This window comes from Pinus tabuliformis, chromosome J, assembly GCF_031772625.1.
Source record: "Pinus tabuliformis cultivar Carrire ecotype Pingquan chromosome J, CPIR1, whole genome shotgun sequence".
In the NCBI taxonomy this organism is placed as follows: Eukaryota; Viridiplantae; Streptophyta; class Pinopsida; order Pinales; family Pinaceae; genus Pinus; species Pinus tabuliformis.
Window position 1 is genome coordinate 102149140 of NC_142295.1, and position 20296 is coordinate 102169435.

The following is a 20296-nucleotide window of genomic DNA, read 5'->3' on the forward strand; positions in this document are numbered from 1 at the left end:
CTTGGGGAGGTTGGGGCCTCAAAAATTTGCCTCTATTCTCTAATGCACTAGCCACAAAAGCGGGATGGAGATTAATATCTACACAAAGTCTCTTGGTAACAGAGGTATACAGGAAATATATTTATCCTCTTTCGATGGAAGATTGGATCCAGCCTCCAAATAAACTTCATCAAAACTGTTCAATTATATAGAAAGCTATCATTTCTTTTTTTCCCATTATTGAATCTGGTTTGGTTTGGAAGATAGGCAATGGTGCGTGCCTCAAGATAGGTGTAGATACTTGGTATGGCTGCAATGATGAATATTGACTACCAGGGGATCTGCTTAATCCTCTATAGGAAAGGGGCTTCTACACCTTGGCATAGGTTGCAGGGGTGTATGGAAATACCCTGGTGCCTCAAACTTGGGTTTCTGCCCAACATCTTGGGCTTCTGCGAAAACACAGTGCCAGAATGGATATATCTCGGCTTTAGGTGAAACCCATATTAGACTATCTGAAGAGGAGGATGAATTGGTTTGGTAACATTCTGCAAATGACTCGTATATCCCCAAGCTAAGTTATTCCTTCCTGATTGCGAACTTACCAGAGGTACAAAGGGGATGGTCACTGGTGTAAATCTCTTTGGAAACTAAACTTCCCGCAAAATCAAGACTCTTCATGTGGTGTGTGTTGGAAAACAAGGTGCCAACCTGGGATTTTCTTCAGAAAATGAAAAAGGGAGGAGCGGGTTGGTGCAATCTATGTGGGAACCAAGAGGAATCTGTCAAACATCTGTTCATTTCTTGCTCCTATTCCCAGACTATTTGGGACCTTTTTGTTGCAACGTTTGGTCCGGAGTGATGTTGGTAAGGGGATGCCATATTAGATATTTGGTAATAGTGGTGCAGCAACAGAGCAGTGAAGGATTACAAGGTTCCCTCTCTTTTTGGATGCTCAGGTATGGCCCAGAACAAATCTATTTTCAGCGATAAGATTATTCCTTATGAGATCATCACTGCACAGTCCTTGGCCAAACTCGATCTTCTGCCCAAACCAAAGTCTTCACAGTCTCGCAGGGTTATTTTTGAGGTTCAGATAGACAAATCAAAGCCTTGGGCTTTTTTTGATGGTGCTTCCCAAGGCGATCCCCACCTATGTGGCAGTGGGGCGTTGTTATATCTAAATGAGATTCATTTCTTCCCCTTAAAAATGGGGTTTGGAGTTGGTACAAACAATTTTGCAGAGTTGTTGCCATTAAAACTTCTTCTTATCTCTGCACATGAGAAAGTTGTAACTGATCTACAAGTTTTTGGGGATTCTCTTCTAGTGATCATCTGGATCAATGGTACCCATCAGTGTCACAACCTACGAATCAGGCCTCTAGTGATTGAAATTTCCGGACTCAAAACTCTGTTTAATTCTTTTTCTATCTCACATATTTATAGGGAAGACAATGCTCCTGCAGATGTATTATCTAAAGGAGAATTAATGGATCCCGGGACCAGGCTGATCATAGAAGTGCAAAATGATCAGTTCTTCGAGTTTTTTCACAGACCGTTCATGGACAGAGTACAGCAGGAATAGTTTCCACAGTTTTGGTATTACTAACATATATACATATATATCTGGCTTTTATTGAATATCGTTTTGTCTATATCTTCAGCATAGTATACTTCTGTGCTTCACAACAGTTTTGTATATGATCAATTTTCAGAGATCATCATGATAGTATACAGATTTATTTTGCAAAGGCCTTTTCGCCTTCTATATGTAAAGATCCACTCCCAAGGGATCACAAAACCAAATACATGCGAGACATGTATCAGCAGGATGTAATTTTATTTCAGTTTATAAAATTACGTTTTTTTCCGTGGAAAAAAAAGAGACACATAATAGTGGATTAAAGATTTAAATAATGAAATGTGTGAAATGTCAAATTAGAAAAAAAGGTTGCATAATATCAAATTTTAATAGTTTTTCCCTCAATATTTATGTTTAAAGATTCATTTATACGATCAACAGAAAATCTCTGTTGAAAAAATATCTAGTAACTACTTCAATCATGACTTCTTAATAAAGATAACACAAACTCTTCTTTCTTCATCCTGCATTTCTTTCTTCCTATATCATTTTGGTATTTTGATGTTGGTTCGATTGTGGTTTAAGAATAACTCAAATTTTATTTATTGTACTCTATGAAATATATATATATATATATATATATATGTTTCTAATTTTTTTCCAATTAACAATAATACTATACACACCCTCTTTCATTACTTTGGTATTCTCATTCGCCCATTTAGGGGTATTCTAGTTTAGTCATATGTGGAAATTTATTTCTTTCTAAAAGCTAACGTGGTTGACCATTACTTTTTAAGAGATTAAGCTCCTTCAAGTTGACCATTACTTTTTCTGGAGCACCAGAAAATAATCCATGTTTGGCAGGACAAAGGAGCGCATTACTATTAAATGTTAAAAACTTGAAGACACAATTCCTGATCTCTAACTGACAATACACAACAAAGTGTTTCACCTCCTTTAGTTGCAAACTGTAGTAGCATCAGAATGAAAACAAAAAACATTTCAGCAAGTTCAACACGAAAGATATTTACTTCTACAATATGGCATTAAGCTATTTTATGTCTACTGAGACAGAAACTTACAAAAGTTACACGTGACCTTCATTATATAAGCTTGTACAGAAGCCTATGTTCCTCAAGAATAATTTGGGTAACAAACTCAAATTGAAATACAAGACAAGTAAGAGAATAATCAACAAAGTGAAACTTGTCATTTGGAAAATTGACAAGATTCACTAACTCCACTGCTAGACAAACGTTATAATATGATACTGTTCCAACTTCCTCAGAGTCAATGATTTCAGAAAAAAGAATTCTTCATGATCCATGAGTAGACAACTACAAACAAAGAGACCATGGAGAACCTTTTTCCTCATCTAGAATATGCCACATGTATCCTTTAGATCATCCTTAGTTCATAGTCACCTGCTTTTGTTATATACCTAACCCATGGCAAAGCCAAATATCCGCTCTTTTCAATAATTTTCAAGTACCTGATCTGCAAAAGAAAATTGCAAGGAAAGAAAGTCATTGCCAATTATCAACATTGTATCAATTCCATTATTAGTAAAACGAAAGATGCAAAGGGTACAGTAGGTGAAGTATGGGGATGCATCCCTACCCCTAGGAGATATTGGGGAACACTATGGGGGATGTCAAAACATTCCTTTAAGTGTGAAAATGTCTGGACCCTGGATATCCACTGTCCAAGGACATCCATATGGTGCCAAAACAGTCACCAAACAAACAAACAAAAAATAGGCACCAAACTGTCCTAATTTGTGTTTTAAAGTGGGTCCTAGATTTTACAAACTCACCCACCTCCATACCAACAATTTTTTATTTATTTTTGAAGCAAGTATAGTGCTCTTCCCTTGTGCAAAGCACAAAAACGAAATGGAAAAATCGCATGCAACAGCAAAAGCTTTGGAACGTCCATTTTTGGAGTTTACCAGCTTTGAACACAGTTATTTGCCAGTGATGTTGGACATTCAAATAATAACAGGAGGGGGGGGGAGTGGAAACAGTGTGGGAGTTTCCCTTTTTGAATACTACATTTTGCCATCCTCATTCCTGTCCCCTAGAAATTTGGGGTACCTTCCATCCATACCCAAAATCTATTTCCCCATCCCCAATATTCTGGTGTCTCAAAAACTTGTTTGAGCATAGGCTACAGTAATCTAGGCACTCCCTCAGCATGAACCAAAACTTCAACAGCTGTGCTTTCATTGACATTGACAACCATTGTCGATGCTTGCTTCATTGACATCAATGAGTATCTTGTTGACAGCTCACTAGTCAATGAAATCCTGGTTGACAATCCTCCCCGTTGACAACCTGCTTGCCAACGAGCCACTTGTCGAAGATTCTCTTGTAGACAATCCCATTGTGTTGACATTGGTGATCCTCTTGTCAACAACCTTATACCATTTGTTGAGAAATCTATAGGGCTATAGTTAGGATGATTTCTCTTAAACTTGATAAATGCTTGTGATGTTTTTTATTGTTTCTTACTTGTTAGCTTCTTCTTATTATTATTATGTTATTCTTATCATCAAACAACTACCAAAACAAGAAGATCAACAATACACAGGAACACAGGATATAGGCCAGGAACACAGGATATAGGCTGCAAGCCAAGGCTAAAACCTCTCCACTTGAGAAGAAAACCCACAAATATCTTCTCTTATAGATTCTTCAAATGACAAATTCCAAGACCTCTAGACCAAAACCAATACCCTTCCAAGACCAAGTCTGACCTTCTTGATGATGTGCTTCCCTTGTCCAAGTCCAAACCAGTCAAATCTCTTCCAGCAGCACAATTTCGACCCCCAGCTACAAAATTTTGGCCCCTACTGCAGGTTTGAAATTTTCGGCCCCTACCACCACTGTTGCTTCCACACGTGTGAGCAGAATTAGGGCTTCCAAGGTTTACCTTGACCTTCGCTAGAGTTTCTCCTTCTTCCAGGGCTTGAGGATGACCTAATAGACCTTCTTTTGACATTCCTTCTGCAATTCTTCCAAGTTTGATCTTCTAGCAGTAGAAAACCTAGCCTCCTTCCTTCGCACATGTGAACAAAGAGAGAGAGAATAACCCAAACACTTGATCTTCGTCCTTCCTCCGTCGCTTTCTTGATGAGAGAATAAATTGTGTCCATAGGAGGTCGAGTTCCCTCCTATATATAGGCTTATAAAGTGGACGAAATGCCCTAATTGAGGCCGACTTCTTAGTTTCCAGGCAGACTTGGTCTTGGAGAGTATTTTGATACTTTTAAATACAAAAATAATTCTTTTTACAAGTTACAATGTGCCCAATGGGGTCTTCATCATATAACAATGACTCTTTTGACTTCTTGACCTAGGACAACCACTTAAAGCACTCAATGGGTGCTTGACCTCTATAATAAAAGACCTTGAGCATGAAACCCATGCTTCAAAAATAACAATAACAAATTTTCTTTTATTTTACAATATACAAGACTCAAAAGTACATTTCATATTTACGACGACCGAACCTAGTTACACAATTTTCAACACTCCTTAACTAGAGAGGTATTCATAAATGGTACATGGACATTCTCAAACTGAAGAGATCTCATAAGAAGAGCTGAATTGGTAAGCCATCTTTTTACATCAAACCAGCGAACATTGTCACATAGCAAGGACTTGACTAACAACTCTGTCTCTCCACAAGATCATAACACAATGTTGGCGAGACTAATGACTGATAGACACCATCATCATTGTCTCTCAAGACACATACCCCACCTAGGTGTTCACAAGGTATGTCTTTCCAGTGCAATTCCTATCTTGGATACCCTACCTCTAATCCAAGTGGATATTGGTGGCCACCCGCCTATTCCACTTGGACCCCCACCGTTGTTTCTTTTCAGTTTCCTTAATTGTAGCACAACTTACTATTTTTGGCAGCTTTTCAAGTCCTAAACTTTCGGAGCCATTTTGAGGGACTAAAATGAGTTTTTAGAGAAAACAGAGAGACCGGAAAAGTCTCAAATTGGTTAAACAATTTGTTTTCGGATTTCTCTTCGACATCTTCGAAACGAGGTATTATGATAGCCAAACGAAGATAGTATGCCAGAGTTACGACCTTGGGAAGTTGATGTACCAATTTACCCAAACGAGGCCCACAATTTTGGCGCTTCATCTCTTAGGGTTAAGTTTTTGGATGTTTAAGGTTTCCCATTGTTTCTCAATAATAAATAGGCCTTTGAGCATCATTGTAACACAGTTCAGAGGCATGTAGCCGCCACATCTCTTCTAAGAGATAAGCTACCATCGCTCGAGCTAGTTTATTTCCATTTTTGTATGTAAGCATATTTCAATTCTTTGATATTAATGAAATGAAGTTTTATTTTTGCTGCATCTCTGTGTTTATGTGTGTATCTGTATTTTGTTGCGTTTCTGCATAAGTCTGGATTAGTGGTATCAGAGCAATCTGCTCCGTCTTTGTTTTTCTTTTCATTTCCCCAACAAGGTCCGGGTATAAGGAGTTAGCGCTCGAACTAGTTGAATCTTTGCAAGACCAGCCTTGCAAACCCAACGACCTCCCATGGAGGAAGAAAAGAAAGATGAGGGGGCAAGAAATCCTTTCAAAACATTGCTCGAGGAAGCCCTTGAGCGACAAAGGAACGTGATAATGGATAACTTTGCCCAGATCCTTTGGCAGCTACCCACAGGTGACACGTCTTCATCCAGCAGCCACTATGGAGGCAACGCACCGTTTAAGGTACAAGTTAACTTTGACATTCCCATATTTGAAGGACAAATAGATGCAGACGCCGTAGATAGATGGTTAAATCTGTTGGAAGGATATTTTTTAGTTCATGACTTTTCCAATCGGGAAAAGATTACTTTTGCACTCCTCAAAGCCACCCCACATGTCAAGGACTGGTGGGAAACCTACTGTGAACAAAAGGACGAGAGGGAATCCTCACTATTTTCAGTTGCACCCACTTGAAATTATTTTCAAGACGCTATCAAGGAACAATATTACCCTGTCGGGAGCTATGAAGATAAATACATAAAGTGGACCACACTACGGCAAGGAAGGGACCAAGATGTGTTAGAGTTCACAAATGTTTTCCATACCCTTTGCACGAAGTTGGGTATCAAGGATTTTGAGCGGCATTTGGTACTCAAGTACCGCGACTATCTACACAAGTACATCCAAGATGAGATGGAGTTCCTGGACATCTCCTCGCTTGGCGCCGCCTATCGATACGCTGTCAAGATTGAGCAAAAATTTAAACAGAAGAAGCGAGACTTTGGACCTGCGCATCCAAAGCAAGGGAAAGGCGTCCCTAAACCGCAAAACAAAAGCATCAAAGCCGCAAGCAAAGAACAACACCACGAAGAAAAAGTTTGGTTACATTTGCAGAAGGATCACCCCACTGCAAGTTGTGCCCGCTCCAATATGGGCCTTACACCATCACTAAGGCTATAGGGGACAATGCTTTCAAGCTTAGGATTCCACCATTCCTTTGCCTGCACCCAGTGTTCAATGTGGACTGCCTTCGACCATACTTTCCACCATTAGACATTGCAGAACAGCTCACACCAACAGAGTTAAACCCATATTGCAAGGAACAGGGCAAAATTGATCGGATCATGGATATGCAGATCAAGAACACTCGCCAACAGAAGATCCAACTGTATCGGGTTGTCAAAGCTGGCCAACTCCTGGACCAAGGCAAGTGACTCATTAGGGACCAAGTTCAGCAGAAGTTTATCCATCTCATGGAGGCACTCAACGCAATGGGGACCATTGCTTCCTAAGGGGGGAGGAATGATCTAGGTGGATATTTATGGCCACCCACCTATTCCACTTGGACCCTCACTGTTGTTTCTTTTCAGTTTCCTTAATTGTAGCACAACTTACTATTTTTGGTAGTTTTTCGGGTCCTAAACTTCTAGAGCTGTTTTGTTGTTTTTAGGGAAAACGAAGAGACCAGAAAAGTCTCAAACCAATTACTCTCTTGTTTTCGGCCTCCTCTTCGAGATCTTCGAAACAAGGTATTATGATAGCCAAATAGAGATCGTATGCCAAAGTTACGACCCCGGGAAGTTGATGTACCAATTTACCCAAACGGGGCGATGCTTCATCTCCAGGGTTAGGTTTTTGGATGTTTAGCGTTTTCTATTGTTTCTCAATAATAAATAGGCCTTTGAGCCTCATTGTAACACATTTCAGAGGCATGTAGTCGCCACATCTCTTCTCGGACATAAGCTATCATCGCCTGAGCTAGTTTATTTCCATTTCTGTATGTAAGCATATTTCAATTCTTCGATATTAATGAAATGAAGTTCTATTTCTGCTGCATCGTTGTGTTTATGTGTGTATCTGTATTTTGTTGCGTTTCTGCATAAGTCCGGATTGACCTCATCCTCAAAGAGTATTAGATGCCAAATTCTTACTCAATCCTCCATTTTTCTTCACAAAGTGAAGACAAGAATGATGTGTCTATCTCTCCCTCTCAGCTAGGTGTTGAAGTTTCTAAGTTTACTTAGTTTAGAAACGCTTCATCCACTTTTTCTGATTTATTCCTACCTACTTGTTATTTTTCTTTAACAAGTTATTCACAAAGTAAATACTGAAAATAAACACCAATGCATGCTCAACATATTACAAATCAGCAACTAAAAGAAACAAGAACAAACACACCATATGACACCATTATTTTTGGACCAATGTCCCCAGAAAAACCCAATGCAGGAAAACCGGTGCAGCTATTTGAGGGTTTTCTTATTAAGCAATATCAAAGTACAATCTAGGTGCCGAAATTGGCCTACCCAACAGAGAATTTCCTTAGCAACTATACCTCACAGTTTGAGAGAAATCTCCTAGCTGAAACCCCAAAAAAACCTTCCGGTAGCTCCTCAGCAGAATACTACTCTGCAACCCCAGCGTCTGCCCAAACTGGGTTGCGTCAGCCCCTCTCTGTCTCATGCTGGCCCTGCATCAGCATTTCTAGGCCTGCATCAGCCCCAGGAGGCCCTACGTCATCTCTGAGAGCCTCTGCGTTAGCTGCACTGACCGCTCTGGTGCTCTGCGCAACACTTGGCTGCCTCTGCATGGCCCTGCGTGAGCCCTTGCTGGGTCTGCGTCACCCTCCTTGGCTACTGCGCTGCTCTCCCGGCACAACCTCTGCCTTCTCTGTTTCTCTGTACTCAATGCCCCTCAACTGCTCTCCCGATCACTGATTCTATCTCTCTTAGCAAACCCCGCTCTAGAGAATAGAATGACTGATCACTCTGAGGTGTTCTCCAAGTGACCCTCAAGCCTCCTCTTATACTTTTCCTGTTGACATCTCAACGGTCGAGATTAAGTCCCTAATCAACGGCTAAGATTAGATCTGGCTTGATCCATGTCTTTTGGACCATTCTAACACAGATTCATATTAATACACATTAATATTTTATTTTCCCTAGGTTTAGACTTAGGGAGTCCATTAAAAATATTAATTATTTTAATATCTCCTGATCTGTTTAGAATCTGCCCAAACCCTTTCTGGGTATTGGAGATCTCATGTGCCCCAACCTCTCCACCAAATTTCGTGGTTGGAGCACATCCGATGCTACCCCAAATCAACACTCCCTCTTAGCAAGGATTGTGCTCTAGCAATACTCCTCACTGAGTATTACTCTGATCATCTGGCATTGGTACCTGTGCTGATGCTAGGCCTTCCTACCCAACATCCTCTGCACTACTGCATCCTATACTGTTGCCCATGGTTCTGCCACTGCCACTGCTGCATCTGTACGACAACTCCCTTTGCATCTGTGTTGCTGCTGGTCCTTTCTCCCAACACTGCATCCGCATTGCACCTCCTCTCATCATGTTGCATTGTGCTGCCCATTGCTGCACTATAACTTAGTTACTGAGAAGTAAGTAACTGATCTCCCAACTGACCTCCCTGTTGGGCTAGAAACACCCACTGATGTTGAAGCTCCCTCTGCCGCTGACAACTGCTCCCTCTCTGACCTCTGCGCTGCTGCAACAACTCCCTGCATTTCGCACCGTTGCACACCTCGTTGTGCCTTCCTACACTAGTGCAACACTCCTGTGCCTCTCGCACTGCTGCAGCCTGATAGCTCTGCGTTGTTTTGGGACTTCTGCACTGTAGCTCTCTCTGTCGCTCCATCCGCATCCATCTCTACCCACTCAGCCAGTCCTGCTACTCCTCGTTGGGGCTCCCGTAGCGAGGTCTAATCTAAGAGGTTGGGTACCTCAAGGATCCTGCCCCTTATCACTTGTAGTCCACCTGACTACAACTCGATGTCTCCCCACTTCTTCTCAAGTGGTGCGTGTGCACTCATGGCACAGTCATCGTTTGTCAAAACTTCCTTCTCTGCCCGTGCTGGCACTACCTTAGTCTCAAAAGACTCTCCCTTACTCTTCTTCCTTGGGCACTGGGTCGCATAATGACCCATTTCCCCACAGTGGAAACACTTGATCTTGGAGAGATCTTTCTTCTTCCGCTTCTCCTACTCTCCCTCAGATGCTAGGGCTACATCCTTCTCCTCCTCCTTGACCTTGATCCCTTTGCTGCTGCTACTTGTCTTTGACTGCCATCTAATCTCTTCCTGACGAAGAGCTGCCCACATCTCGTCCCAAGGTAGGAGAGTCCCTCTGCCCAGGATACTCTGGACAAACACTTCCCAATCTTCTGAGACAACATTCAGGGTTGTCCTCACCATAAGTTCCTGATCCGGTGTTGCTCCTATAACAGTCAATTGGTCTCGGATCTCATTCAGTCCTCCAAGGAAGGTGTCAATCAATTGACCCTTCTTCATATGATACGACCTCATCTGGTTCTCGAGCAACATTCTTCTCTGCACAGAAGTATGCTGGTACAGGTTCTTTGAGAGCCTCCCACATCTCAACTGCCGTTTCCTTCTCGGTTATATGTGGTACCACCTGATCCTTGACCCCGTCAAGGATAATGCATTTGGCCCTTTCCATCGCCTCTATTTGTCATTATCATTGGGGTCGACTGGGATAGCTATAACCTTCAAGGCGAAGTTTTTGACATGATTCCTGTCAAGCACCGATAAGATTTTGGCCTTCCAGACTGCGAAGTTCGATGCTCTGTCCAGTCTATCCTGGTCTCTTACCCCGTGTAGTGCCATGACGCTCCTCTACTTCCCTCCTAGAAGTTCTATGTTCGACTCGTCTGAATCTCTACTTCCCGTCTGGAAGTTCTCTTCTGGACTCCCTCTGAGTCCTGATTTCCCTCCTGGAAATCCTTCTGCCGCTTGTCGAGATGACCCCTACTCTGACCGTCTTGTGCAACTGCACTGCTGATCCAGGGTCCTTGGCTAGAAAGCCTCGGTAACAACTCCTTTGGCCATGCTCTGTCAGGTACTGTTCTGACTACAGTACCTCACCAGCTCCACTCTGCAATATTTCTGCAGCCTTCTAGACTCCAACAACTGCCTCTCTATGAAGTGCGTCAACCCCTCTTTGCCTCACGCTTGCTTTGCATCACCCCAGATGGGTCTGTGTCAGCCCTCCCTAGGTCAGCCCTCTGGCCCTCTGCGTCAGCAACGCTGGCCTCACTAAGGCTCTACGCAACTCCTGGCTTCTTCTGCATGGCTCTGGTTGGCTCTGCGTCGCACTTCTTGGCTTCTGCGCTGCTAGAAACAACTTTTGTCACCTCGGGACAACTGTTTTTTGCTACTATTGCTCTACTCGGCTGATGTCTTTTAGTCCTCCTGTGATCTGCAATCACGCTTTGATACCATGTTGAAGTTTCTAAGTTTACTTAGTTTAGAAATCCTTCATGCACTTTTTCTAATTTATTCCTACCTACTTGTTATTTTTCTTTAACAAATTATTTACAAAGTAAATACTGAAAATAAACACCAGTGCATGCTCAACATATTATAGATCAACAACTAAAATAAACAAGAACAAAAGCACCACATGACACCATTATTTTTGGACCAATGTCCATGGAAAAACCCAATGCGGGAAAATTGGTGCAGTTGTTTGAGGGTTTTCTTATCAAGCAATATTAGAGTACAATCTGGGTGCCGAAACTGGCTTACCCAACAGAGAATTTCCTTAGCAGCTATACCTCATAGTTTGAGAGAAATCTCCTGGCTAAAACCCCGGAAAAACCTTCCAACAGCTCCTCAGCACAAAACTGCTCTGCAACCCTAGCATTTGCCCAAACAGGACTGCGTCAGCCCCTCTCTGTCTCATGTTGGCCCTGCGTCAACCTTTCTAGGCCTGCGTCAGCTCTGGGAGCCTTTGCGTCAGCTACACTGACCCCTCTAGTGCTCTGCGCAACACTTGGCTGCCTCTGCATGGCCCTGCGTAAGCCTTTGTTGGCTATGTGTCACCCTAGAGGGTGCATGCAAACTTCTAGCATGCAAGCGCCAACCTTAGATTGCTTCCAGAATTAGTATTGTTCTTCCAAATTTAGTAATTTCCAGTTTATTTCAATTCTGTTTTAGTTAGTTTTCTAATTCCAATTTGCTTTTTCTAAGTTTAGAAACAAATTCATAAAGATCATTGAGTCTAATTTGGGCTCAGATCTCTAGGACCCAATGCTTACTTGTGTGCATGTCTGCTACTGCTAGTTGAGCACTCCAATCTAGGCACTCTCTCATGTAGGGCTAGGGCACACTACCCTAGGCTGGAATTAGAATTAGGGAATGGTTTACACATCTAACCTAGGCACACTACCAGGATGGAGTGCATTCATTGTGAATCTAGCTCCTAGTTTATAAAGGAACGAGAAGGTCTCCATTGAGTTGGTGTGTGAAATTGAGTTTTGAGATTTAGCATTAGAGTTCACGGTTTTTCAGATTTAATAAAACAATGATGCAAATTTGAGATTTCAGGTTTCCATCTATTTGTTGTTTATTGGAGTGAATAAATTCAACATTAGGCAACAACACACACACACACACACACATATATATATATATATATATATATATTAATGAATGAATTATGTTTGTTCACAATGAGGTCCCTGGCTTTTATATTGCCATGGGTGCCTTTTCGGGAAAGGGCATGATCTATGATCCTGCCCTTTTGTCCAATTACATTAATAATTTTTACATAACATTGCCTCCCTCTCGAATAGATGCGTTGTCCTCAAAGCATACGTAACGACGGGTGTTTTTGGCGAAATGCTTCTGTCACCCAAGAGGCTTCTTTTGCTGGTAGATTCTTCCATTTGATAAGGTGTTCTTTAATTACTCGTGAACATAACTTCTTCTCCCTGGTGGAGATGATCCCCTCTAGTTCTAGAATGAGCTTGCCTTCATCATCTAACATTGGCAGGGTAGTTTGTGTTGATTGGTGCTTGCCCAACGCCTTTTTAAGACAAGATACAAAAACAATTGTGAACTCGACTATTATCAGGAAGGCTTAAGCTATATGCCACTTCGCTGATCTTTTTGTTGATCTGGTACAGTCCATAGAATTTTGATGCTAGCTTATTTTTACCCTTTTGCTTTAGGGATACTTGTTTGTAAGTTTGAAGCTTAACAAATACCCAATCTCCAACTTCAAATTCTCTTTCCAACCTATGCAGGTAGGCTTGTTGTTTCATGCAATTCCTTGCAATACTTAGATTTTCTTTCAATGCTTGAAGAATTTTCTAGGTCTCTTCCAACTGGTCTTTAACTATCGGAACTCTAGTTTCAGTGAAGGCCAAGTCCTTCCATTTAGGAGGTTCATAGCCATACAAAGCTTGAAATGGGGTCATTTTTGCGGAAGTGTGATATGTTGAATTGTACCACCACTCAACGAGGTGTAACCACTGAGCCCACTTATTTTGTTTATCTGTTGCATAACAACAAAGGTAAGCTTCTAAGCATTTATTGACAGTCTCAGTTTGTTCGTCTGTTTGAGGATGATATGTTGAACTCATGTTGAGGTATGTCCCAACATGTTTGAAGAGTTCCTTCCAGAAATTCCCTTTAAATTTAGCATCCCTATCACTAATAATGACTTTGGGAAAGCCATGTAATTTGTAGACATTTTTACAAAATATCTCAGTGATATCTTTTGCTGAATTTGATTTCTTCATTCCTATAAAGTGTGCATATTTTGTGAGTTTATCGACTATGATGAGAATTGTGTCCTTCTCGTATGACATGGGTAATCCTTGAACAAAATCCATTGATACTTCTTCCCATTTTTTATTAGGAATATTCAAGGGATGGAGTAGGTCAGGGGTCTTAACGCTTTCACTTTTATTCCTTTGGCATTGATCACATTCTGCTACATATTTTTGAATGTCATTACTCATTCCTTTCCAAAAAAAGGACTGACGTGCGTTATAGTAGGTTTTAAAGAACCCTACATGTCCTGCTGAAAATGAGTCATGGGATTCCTTGAGGACCTTGGACTTAAATTTAGAGTTAGGGCTTAGGTAAATTCTCCCTTTATACCACAGAATATCATTTTTCCATTCGAATTTTGGATTTTGAGTAGGATTATTAATTATAGCACATGTTTCTAGGTCTTTTGCATATTCACTTCGGATTTCATTAAGCCATTATGGAATTATAGTTGAGACTGCAAACAAGGATGTTTCTTCATCTTTTCTGGAGAGAGCATCTACCACTACATTGTCCTTTCCCCTTTTATGTAATATCTCCAAGTCAAAAGCAACAATTTTTTCAATCCACTTTTGTTGTTCTTCAGAGAGCGTTTTCTATTGGAGGAGGTACTGGAGACTGTTATGGTCTGTTCGTATGGAGAACTTACTTCCCAAAAGATATTGCCTCCACTTGGCTAGTGCGTGCATAATAGCAAGCATTTCTTTGTTGTATGTAGACTTAAGACGTTCTCGCTTATTGAGCTTCCTGCTTTCGAAAGCTATTGGATGACCATCTTGCATCAATACTGCTCCTATCCCAAAACCTGAAGCATCACATTCAATTATAAATGGTTTTGAAAAATCTGGAGTTGCTAACACAGGTGCATTAAACATAATTTCTTTTAAGTCTCTGAAACACTTTTTTGCTTCATCATCCCAACGAAATGAATTTTTCTTTAGAAGGTTTGTCAGAGGTGCAGTTACATGGGCATATTTTTAATAAACCTTCGATAGTATCCAGTTAACCCTAAGAAACCCCTTAACTTGGATATGTTAATTGGTTTGGGCCACTCTCTTATAGCCTTGATTTTATTAAGATCTACTTTCACTCCTTCCTTGGATATTATATGTCCGAGATACTCTACTTCCTCTTTCCCAAAAGTGCACTTGGATTTCTTGGCATAAAATTGATGCTCTTCTAATATAGTGAGAACTTGCTCTAAATGTTGTAGATGCTCCTTCCATGTTTTACTATAAATTAGAATAAACATTAACACAAACTTCCTTAGATAAAGACGGAATATCTCATTCATGGTGGCTTGGAATGTTGTTGGAGCATTAGTTAGACCAAAAGGCATTACCTTAAACTCATAGTGACCTTCATGTGTACGGAACGCAGTTTTTGCTATGTCTTCCAACCTTATCCTTATTTGGTAGTACCCTGATCTCAAATATAATTTTGAGAAGTATTTAGCTCCGTGTAATTCATCCAGCATTTCATCGATAAACGAAATTGGAAACTTGTTCTTAATCGTTATCTTGTTTAGCCCTCACTGGTCTATGCATAGTCTAAACGATCCATCTTTTTTTCGAACTAATACAACTGGAGCACCATATGGGCTTCTACTTTTTGTGATAATACCACACTTTAAAAGATCCTGGACTAACCTCTTAATTTCTGTTTTTTTATGATGTGGATATCGATACGGTTTGATGTTGATGGGATTTGATCCTGATTTGACTTCGATTGTATGCTCGATTTCTCTTTTAGGAGGCAACTTCATTGGAAGGTCTTGGAACACCTTCTCGTGCTTTTGAATTAGTTCTTGAACTTTAGGTGAATCTTCATTAATCATATTTGAAGTTAGCATTTCTAATTGATGATATTGCACTAAATAAGTTGGTGCTCCCTTCCGAATCATTTTCATCATCTAAGATAATGATACAATTTGATTCTCAAGTGGTTGGAACCCATATAACTTGTATTTCTGCCCTTCCCATTTAAATTTTATAAATTGCTTTTGATGATTGGCAGAGTAAGTGCCTAGGGTTTGTAGCCATTGGATACCTAGGACCACATCAACTACTCCTAATGGTACAATGTAGAATGGAGATTCTAGATTATAGTCTTGAATCTGTAATTTGACTTTATGGCATTTCCCTACCTTTTCAATTTCCTTACCGTCAACCACCGTAACTTTCATGTTGGGCATAGGAGATATGAAAATGTTGAGCCTTGTTGTCGCGCGGATTGACACGACAACCCTCAGACCGGGGTTGTCACTCTGATCCCCGATCCCTCCGTTTAAGCCTGTCTCCCGCGGCTAAGGGGGGTAGCCCCTGTGAGATGATGAAGACCAACTGTCGACCAGCTGGTTGGGAGACACGATAGGATAAGCACTAGATGTATTTAGAATCTAAAAGACCAGTGCCTTATGAGATTGATTTTTAAACAATTATTTGCTAGACGATGTAAAAATATGAACCATGAACAGCAATCATTTGTCATCAAATAACCTGAACGATGCAAGATATCCAGTAAACCACAATGATCAGCAATTTAAGGAAATTTCAATAAATGCTTTAAACAATCGCACAAATCATAAATTATTTAACCGAATATCACCATTAAGATGGTCATTCGTTTGCATGGATCGAAAATTACAATCTTGAAATAAAACGCGATGATGTCCCGAGAATAATTGAATCTGGCAAAAAGGAAAAATTTCCACAATGCTTTTTTATGCTTTTTTTTTTTTAATAAAAAAAACCAAACTAAAACAAATTTAAAATCTAATTAAAACTAAAATCTAAAAAAAAATAAAAAGTGGAAAATCCCTTTTTTATTTTTTATATTTTTTATTCTTTTATTTATTTATTTATTTATTTATTTTATGATTTTTTAAAAGTGAAATTAAATTAAAATCTAGACAAAATAAAATCCTAAAGAATATTAAATCAAAAATTTAAATAATTAAAATCTAACAAAGCGTAAATCTAAAATCTAATTAAAATCTATCCTAAACTAAAAGTAAAACTTAAACTTATTAAAAAATATTAAAATCCAAAATTAGTTTAAATATTAAAACCTAGCAAACCTAGACTAAAACAGCATCTAAGTTAAAGGCTATTATTAAAACCTAACAAAATTAATTCTTAAACAAACATTTCTATAATCCTAAAAGAAAAATAAAAATGAACGAATAACAAAGCTATTGAAATCATGAAGTCTGGACGATGAAACTCTAGCTACAGGAACGCTATCACTTGAAATACGCAGACATTCACGACGGCAGAAACGCTGAAGGATAATATAACCAGAGCCAAATTGAAACGAAATCCCTGTCAAATACTCAGGACTTCATTTACGCCAAAGACGCCAGACGAAAACGCAGGCAGGGAACAAAAATTTGATCGATTTATCTATTATGAAAACGTGAAAACCTTACGCCAGCGGATTTTGAACACGGTTGATGGCAATAATGAAAGGTCGATGGCAATAACGAAACGAGTTTATACTCACCTGAGGACCGATGCGCAGATTACCTGGACAGTTTTTTGATAGCAGACGGCGGCTGGGAAAAATAGATACCAAGCAGACCAAAAGAATTTACATGACAGGGTTTCGAAGGCGAGATCGAGGGTCGAAAATCGTTCTAAAGATGCGGATGACCCTGCTAAAAAATTTAACGCAGAAACCACAAACCTGTGCGTGATTTACCTGAAACCGTGACCCTGGCGTTTGATTTAGCTTTACGCTCTGCGTGATGGCCTGATGATGGGTTCAAGACGTGATGATCTGCGACTGAGCCTTCCGGATAACAAATATACGCTTCGATTCTACTAGCTGACGCATGTAAGCCAAGCGAAATTCTGAGTTTGAGATTGATGTGACAGTTTTTGATCCTGGGCCGACGTATGAACATACAGTGGTATTGAGCCACGCTTATGGCCGTATATTATTTTCAAACAGCTGCGTGAACAATTGAATGAGAAATCGGCCCGATAATGAGGATATGATGACAGAAAATCGCAGCAAAGGGACAGGGTATGGCTCAGAAGGAGACAGCGTGTGAAAAGATCTCAGAACTCGTCCAAAGCTTGGCAGTTTTGATGAGGAGCCTGCAATTTTAAGGAAACAAAACCCGACACCTGCAAACACAAAGAAAACAAAACCCTAATCTTAAATCTGCATAAAGCAAAAAATTGAAAAACCCTAATGAAAATTTTGTGTACAATAGAAATTCGAAATAAACAGCTGATTAATGTACAGATTTGGCCCCTTAACAGCCAGATTCAGCAATGAGCACAGGAATATTTAAAGAACAGAAATTTCAGATTTTCACTGTGAAGGACTTCAGAAAATCTCTCATGCAAATTAGAAAAATAAACCGAATGATAGACCCAGGATCAAATCCAACTGGGCTCAGCAAAAAATGCTTGTGGGAGTTGGCTGGTTCAGCCGAGAACTTCCCCAAACGCCCACAAATCTTCTTCGATAAGGGTTTTCTGCACAGCTCAGAACAACCATCAGTAAAGAGGGCAAAAATGCTGCTAGGTCTCAGAAAGTAATGGAGATACCTGCCATTACTTCAGAAACCCTAACAACACTCAAACCCTAGCAAGTGAACAAGATACCTGTGCTCACAATACTCTATAATAAGCTATTATTAATGGCTGAAAATAACATATGCAAAAAATTAAACAATCTCACAGCATTTCAAGAGAGTAACACCAGCAAGATATGGACCCCAAAGTCTTCTTTTATTAATCAGAAACAGATTTACAAGAGAGCTTCTTCAATACCAGACTCAGATCTTATTCTGAAATGACCCCTAGCACCCTATTTAAAGGAAATGATCCCAACGGCTAGTTCGAGTGATCCATGTCGAAATGATCTCGACCGTCGATGAGGATCAAGACATCTCTTAATCTCATCCGTCGAAATTGTTAACTTATTATATTTTGCATACATTCACTTAAAATATTATTATTTTATTATTTAGGGTTTTTGCTCTATTTTATGATTTTTTATTATTTTATTATTTTTTAATTTTAATTTTTTAATTTTTTATTATTTTATTAAATGGATCATCGAACTAAGCCTTCGGAAACATCACCTAGGACCTAGAACTTAGGACCCATGAGGGGATTTAAAACATTTTTCAACCCTCAAGACACATTACATCACGACTTTTACAATTTACATCTCAAGGGGACAAACCCACTTAATGTAGACCCTCACAAATCACCCAGTTTCTGCGACACACTTATAATCTAGCAGATCAGCACATTAGGATTCTCCTAAAATTCTAATGACAAAATCCATCCCGGCTTTGGGGTCAGGTTTGAAGGAAAACTCTGCCGATCATGGATCGGTGAGACGAAAAACCTTCCGAGACGTAGATTACCACTAGAAAGTTAGGTCCACCTAGGCAATTTACATACACGACTCATATCTGCTAAGATTATTTACAATTCATACATGCAGACTGGGTTTACAATTAAATCGATAAAGCTGCTGATGACTGCAGGATGGCACGGACACGTCGTTCAGGTGCTACCCCTTTTTGCAAAGAAAAAAGGGGGGCGTACTGCATGGGTAGTTGACCGGTACTGGTCAACAAGCCTTTTCGCCATAGTTGAGTCCAGAAAGTTGTGGGTGCTACCGGTATCGATGAGAACCATTACGTTGCTTTTTTTGATATGACATTTTAACTTTAATGTCTGCAGCTGCAATATACCTGTCATGGTTGATAATGATACTTGCGGAATATTCTAGTTATCTGGTTTTGGCAAAAATTGTGGAGAATCTTCGATCTCTTCTACGTCTGATTCTTCACTGTCTGAATCATTAGTTGCTTCACACTTATACAAGTTCTTGGTTTCTTTTCCCTTAGCACATCTATGTTTAGGGTCCCATTTTTCACCACAACGTTTGCACTTGCCTTCTTTCATTCTTTGCATTTCCAAGTTAGTTTTTTCTCTTTCACGAAGATGTGGTGGAACATATTTTGTATTATCCGTGTTCGCAGTTTGGGAAAATCTTCATTTTGAATATACTCTTCAACTTTTGGCCACTGCATCTTTTTGTGCTTCTTTTCAGCAACTTTTGCCTTCTATCTTGCTACTTCTATAGAAGTGATGTCATGAAGCTCAAGCTCAGCCTGGATATGGGGTTTAAGTCTCGTGATGTATGACTGAATGAGACAAGTTTCTAATAATCCAGGTACTCGTGTAGCTAAAGTTTCCCATTCTCGAGTGTATTCGTCCACATCTCTTTTTTGTTGCAGTCTAGTGGGTGCTAAGAAGAACTCTTCTTCCTTGACACCTTGGAACCTCTTAAAGAATGCATTTTTACATTTCTTCGAACTGATAGCAAGTTTCGTCTTTTTCCACCACATATACCAATTATATGCTTCACCTTCAATTTGCATGGATGCATGCCTGATCTTTTCATCATCATTGTCAATACCGTAAATCTCAAAATATACTTCCGTTTTATTGAACCATGCGACACTGCATTTCTCGTTACCGTCAAATTCAGAGACCTCCAGTTTTGCTCTTTGTTGATATGTAGCCACTGTTGGAGTGAAGAACAAGTATTGATTCGAGAACTGCATATGTGAGTATTGATTCCAAAGCTG

The 20296-nt window shown here is 39.9% G+C and overlaps 2 protein-coding genes across 3 annotated transcripts in view; one reads left to right on the top strand and one right to left on the bottom strand.

The window, feature by feature from the left end:
- Nucleotides 1–940: 940 nt before the first annotated feature.
- LOC149225722 (uncharacterized) lies at nt 941–1564 on the top strand. Its single transcript, XM_089379998.1, has one exon. It carries the CDS (start codon nt 941–943, stop codon nt 1562–1564), a length of 624 nt encoding a protein of 207 aa, XP_089236124.1.
- A 1026-nt stretch (nt 1565–2590) lies between these two features.
- The window catches only part of LOC149225723 (AP-1 complex subunit mu-2-like), a 60095-nt gene continuing 42389 nt past the window's right edge, over nt 2591–20296 (bottom strand). The window contains exon 11 of one of the 2 annotated variants that reach the window (XM_089377295.1): nt 2591–3061. In XM_089377295.1, the coding sequence (XP_089233421.1) occupies nt 2963–3061 (99 nt within the window). In that variant the 3' untranslated portion in view covers nt 2591–2962. The remainder of the gene's footprint in view (nt 3062–20296) is intronic. The other variant, XR_016247697.1, reaches the window with a different exon arrangement.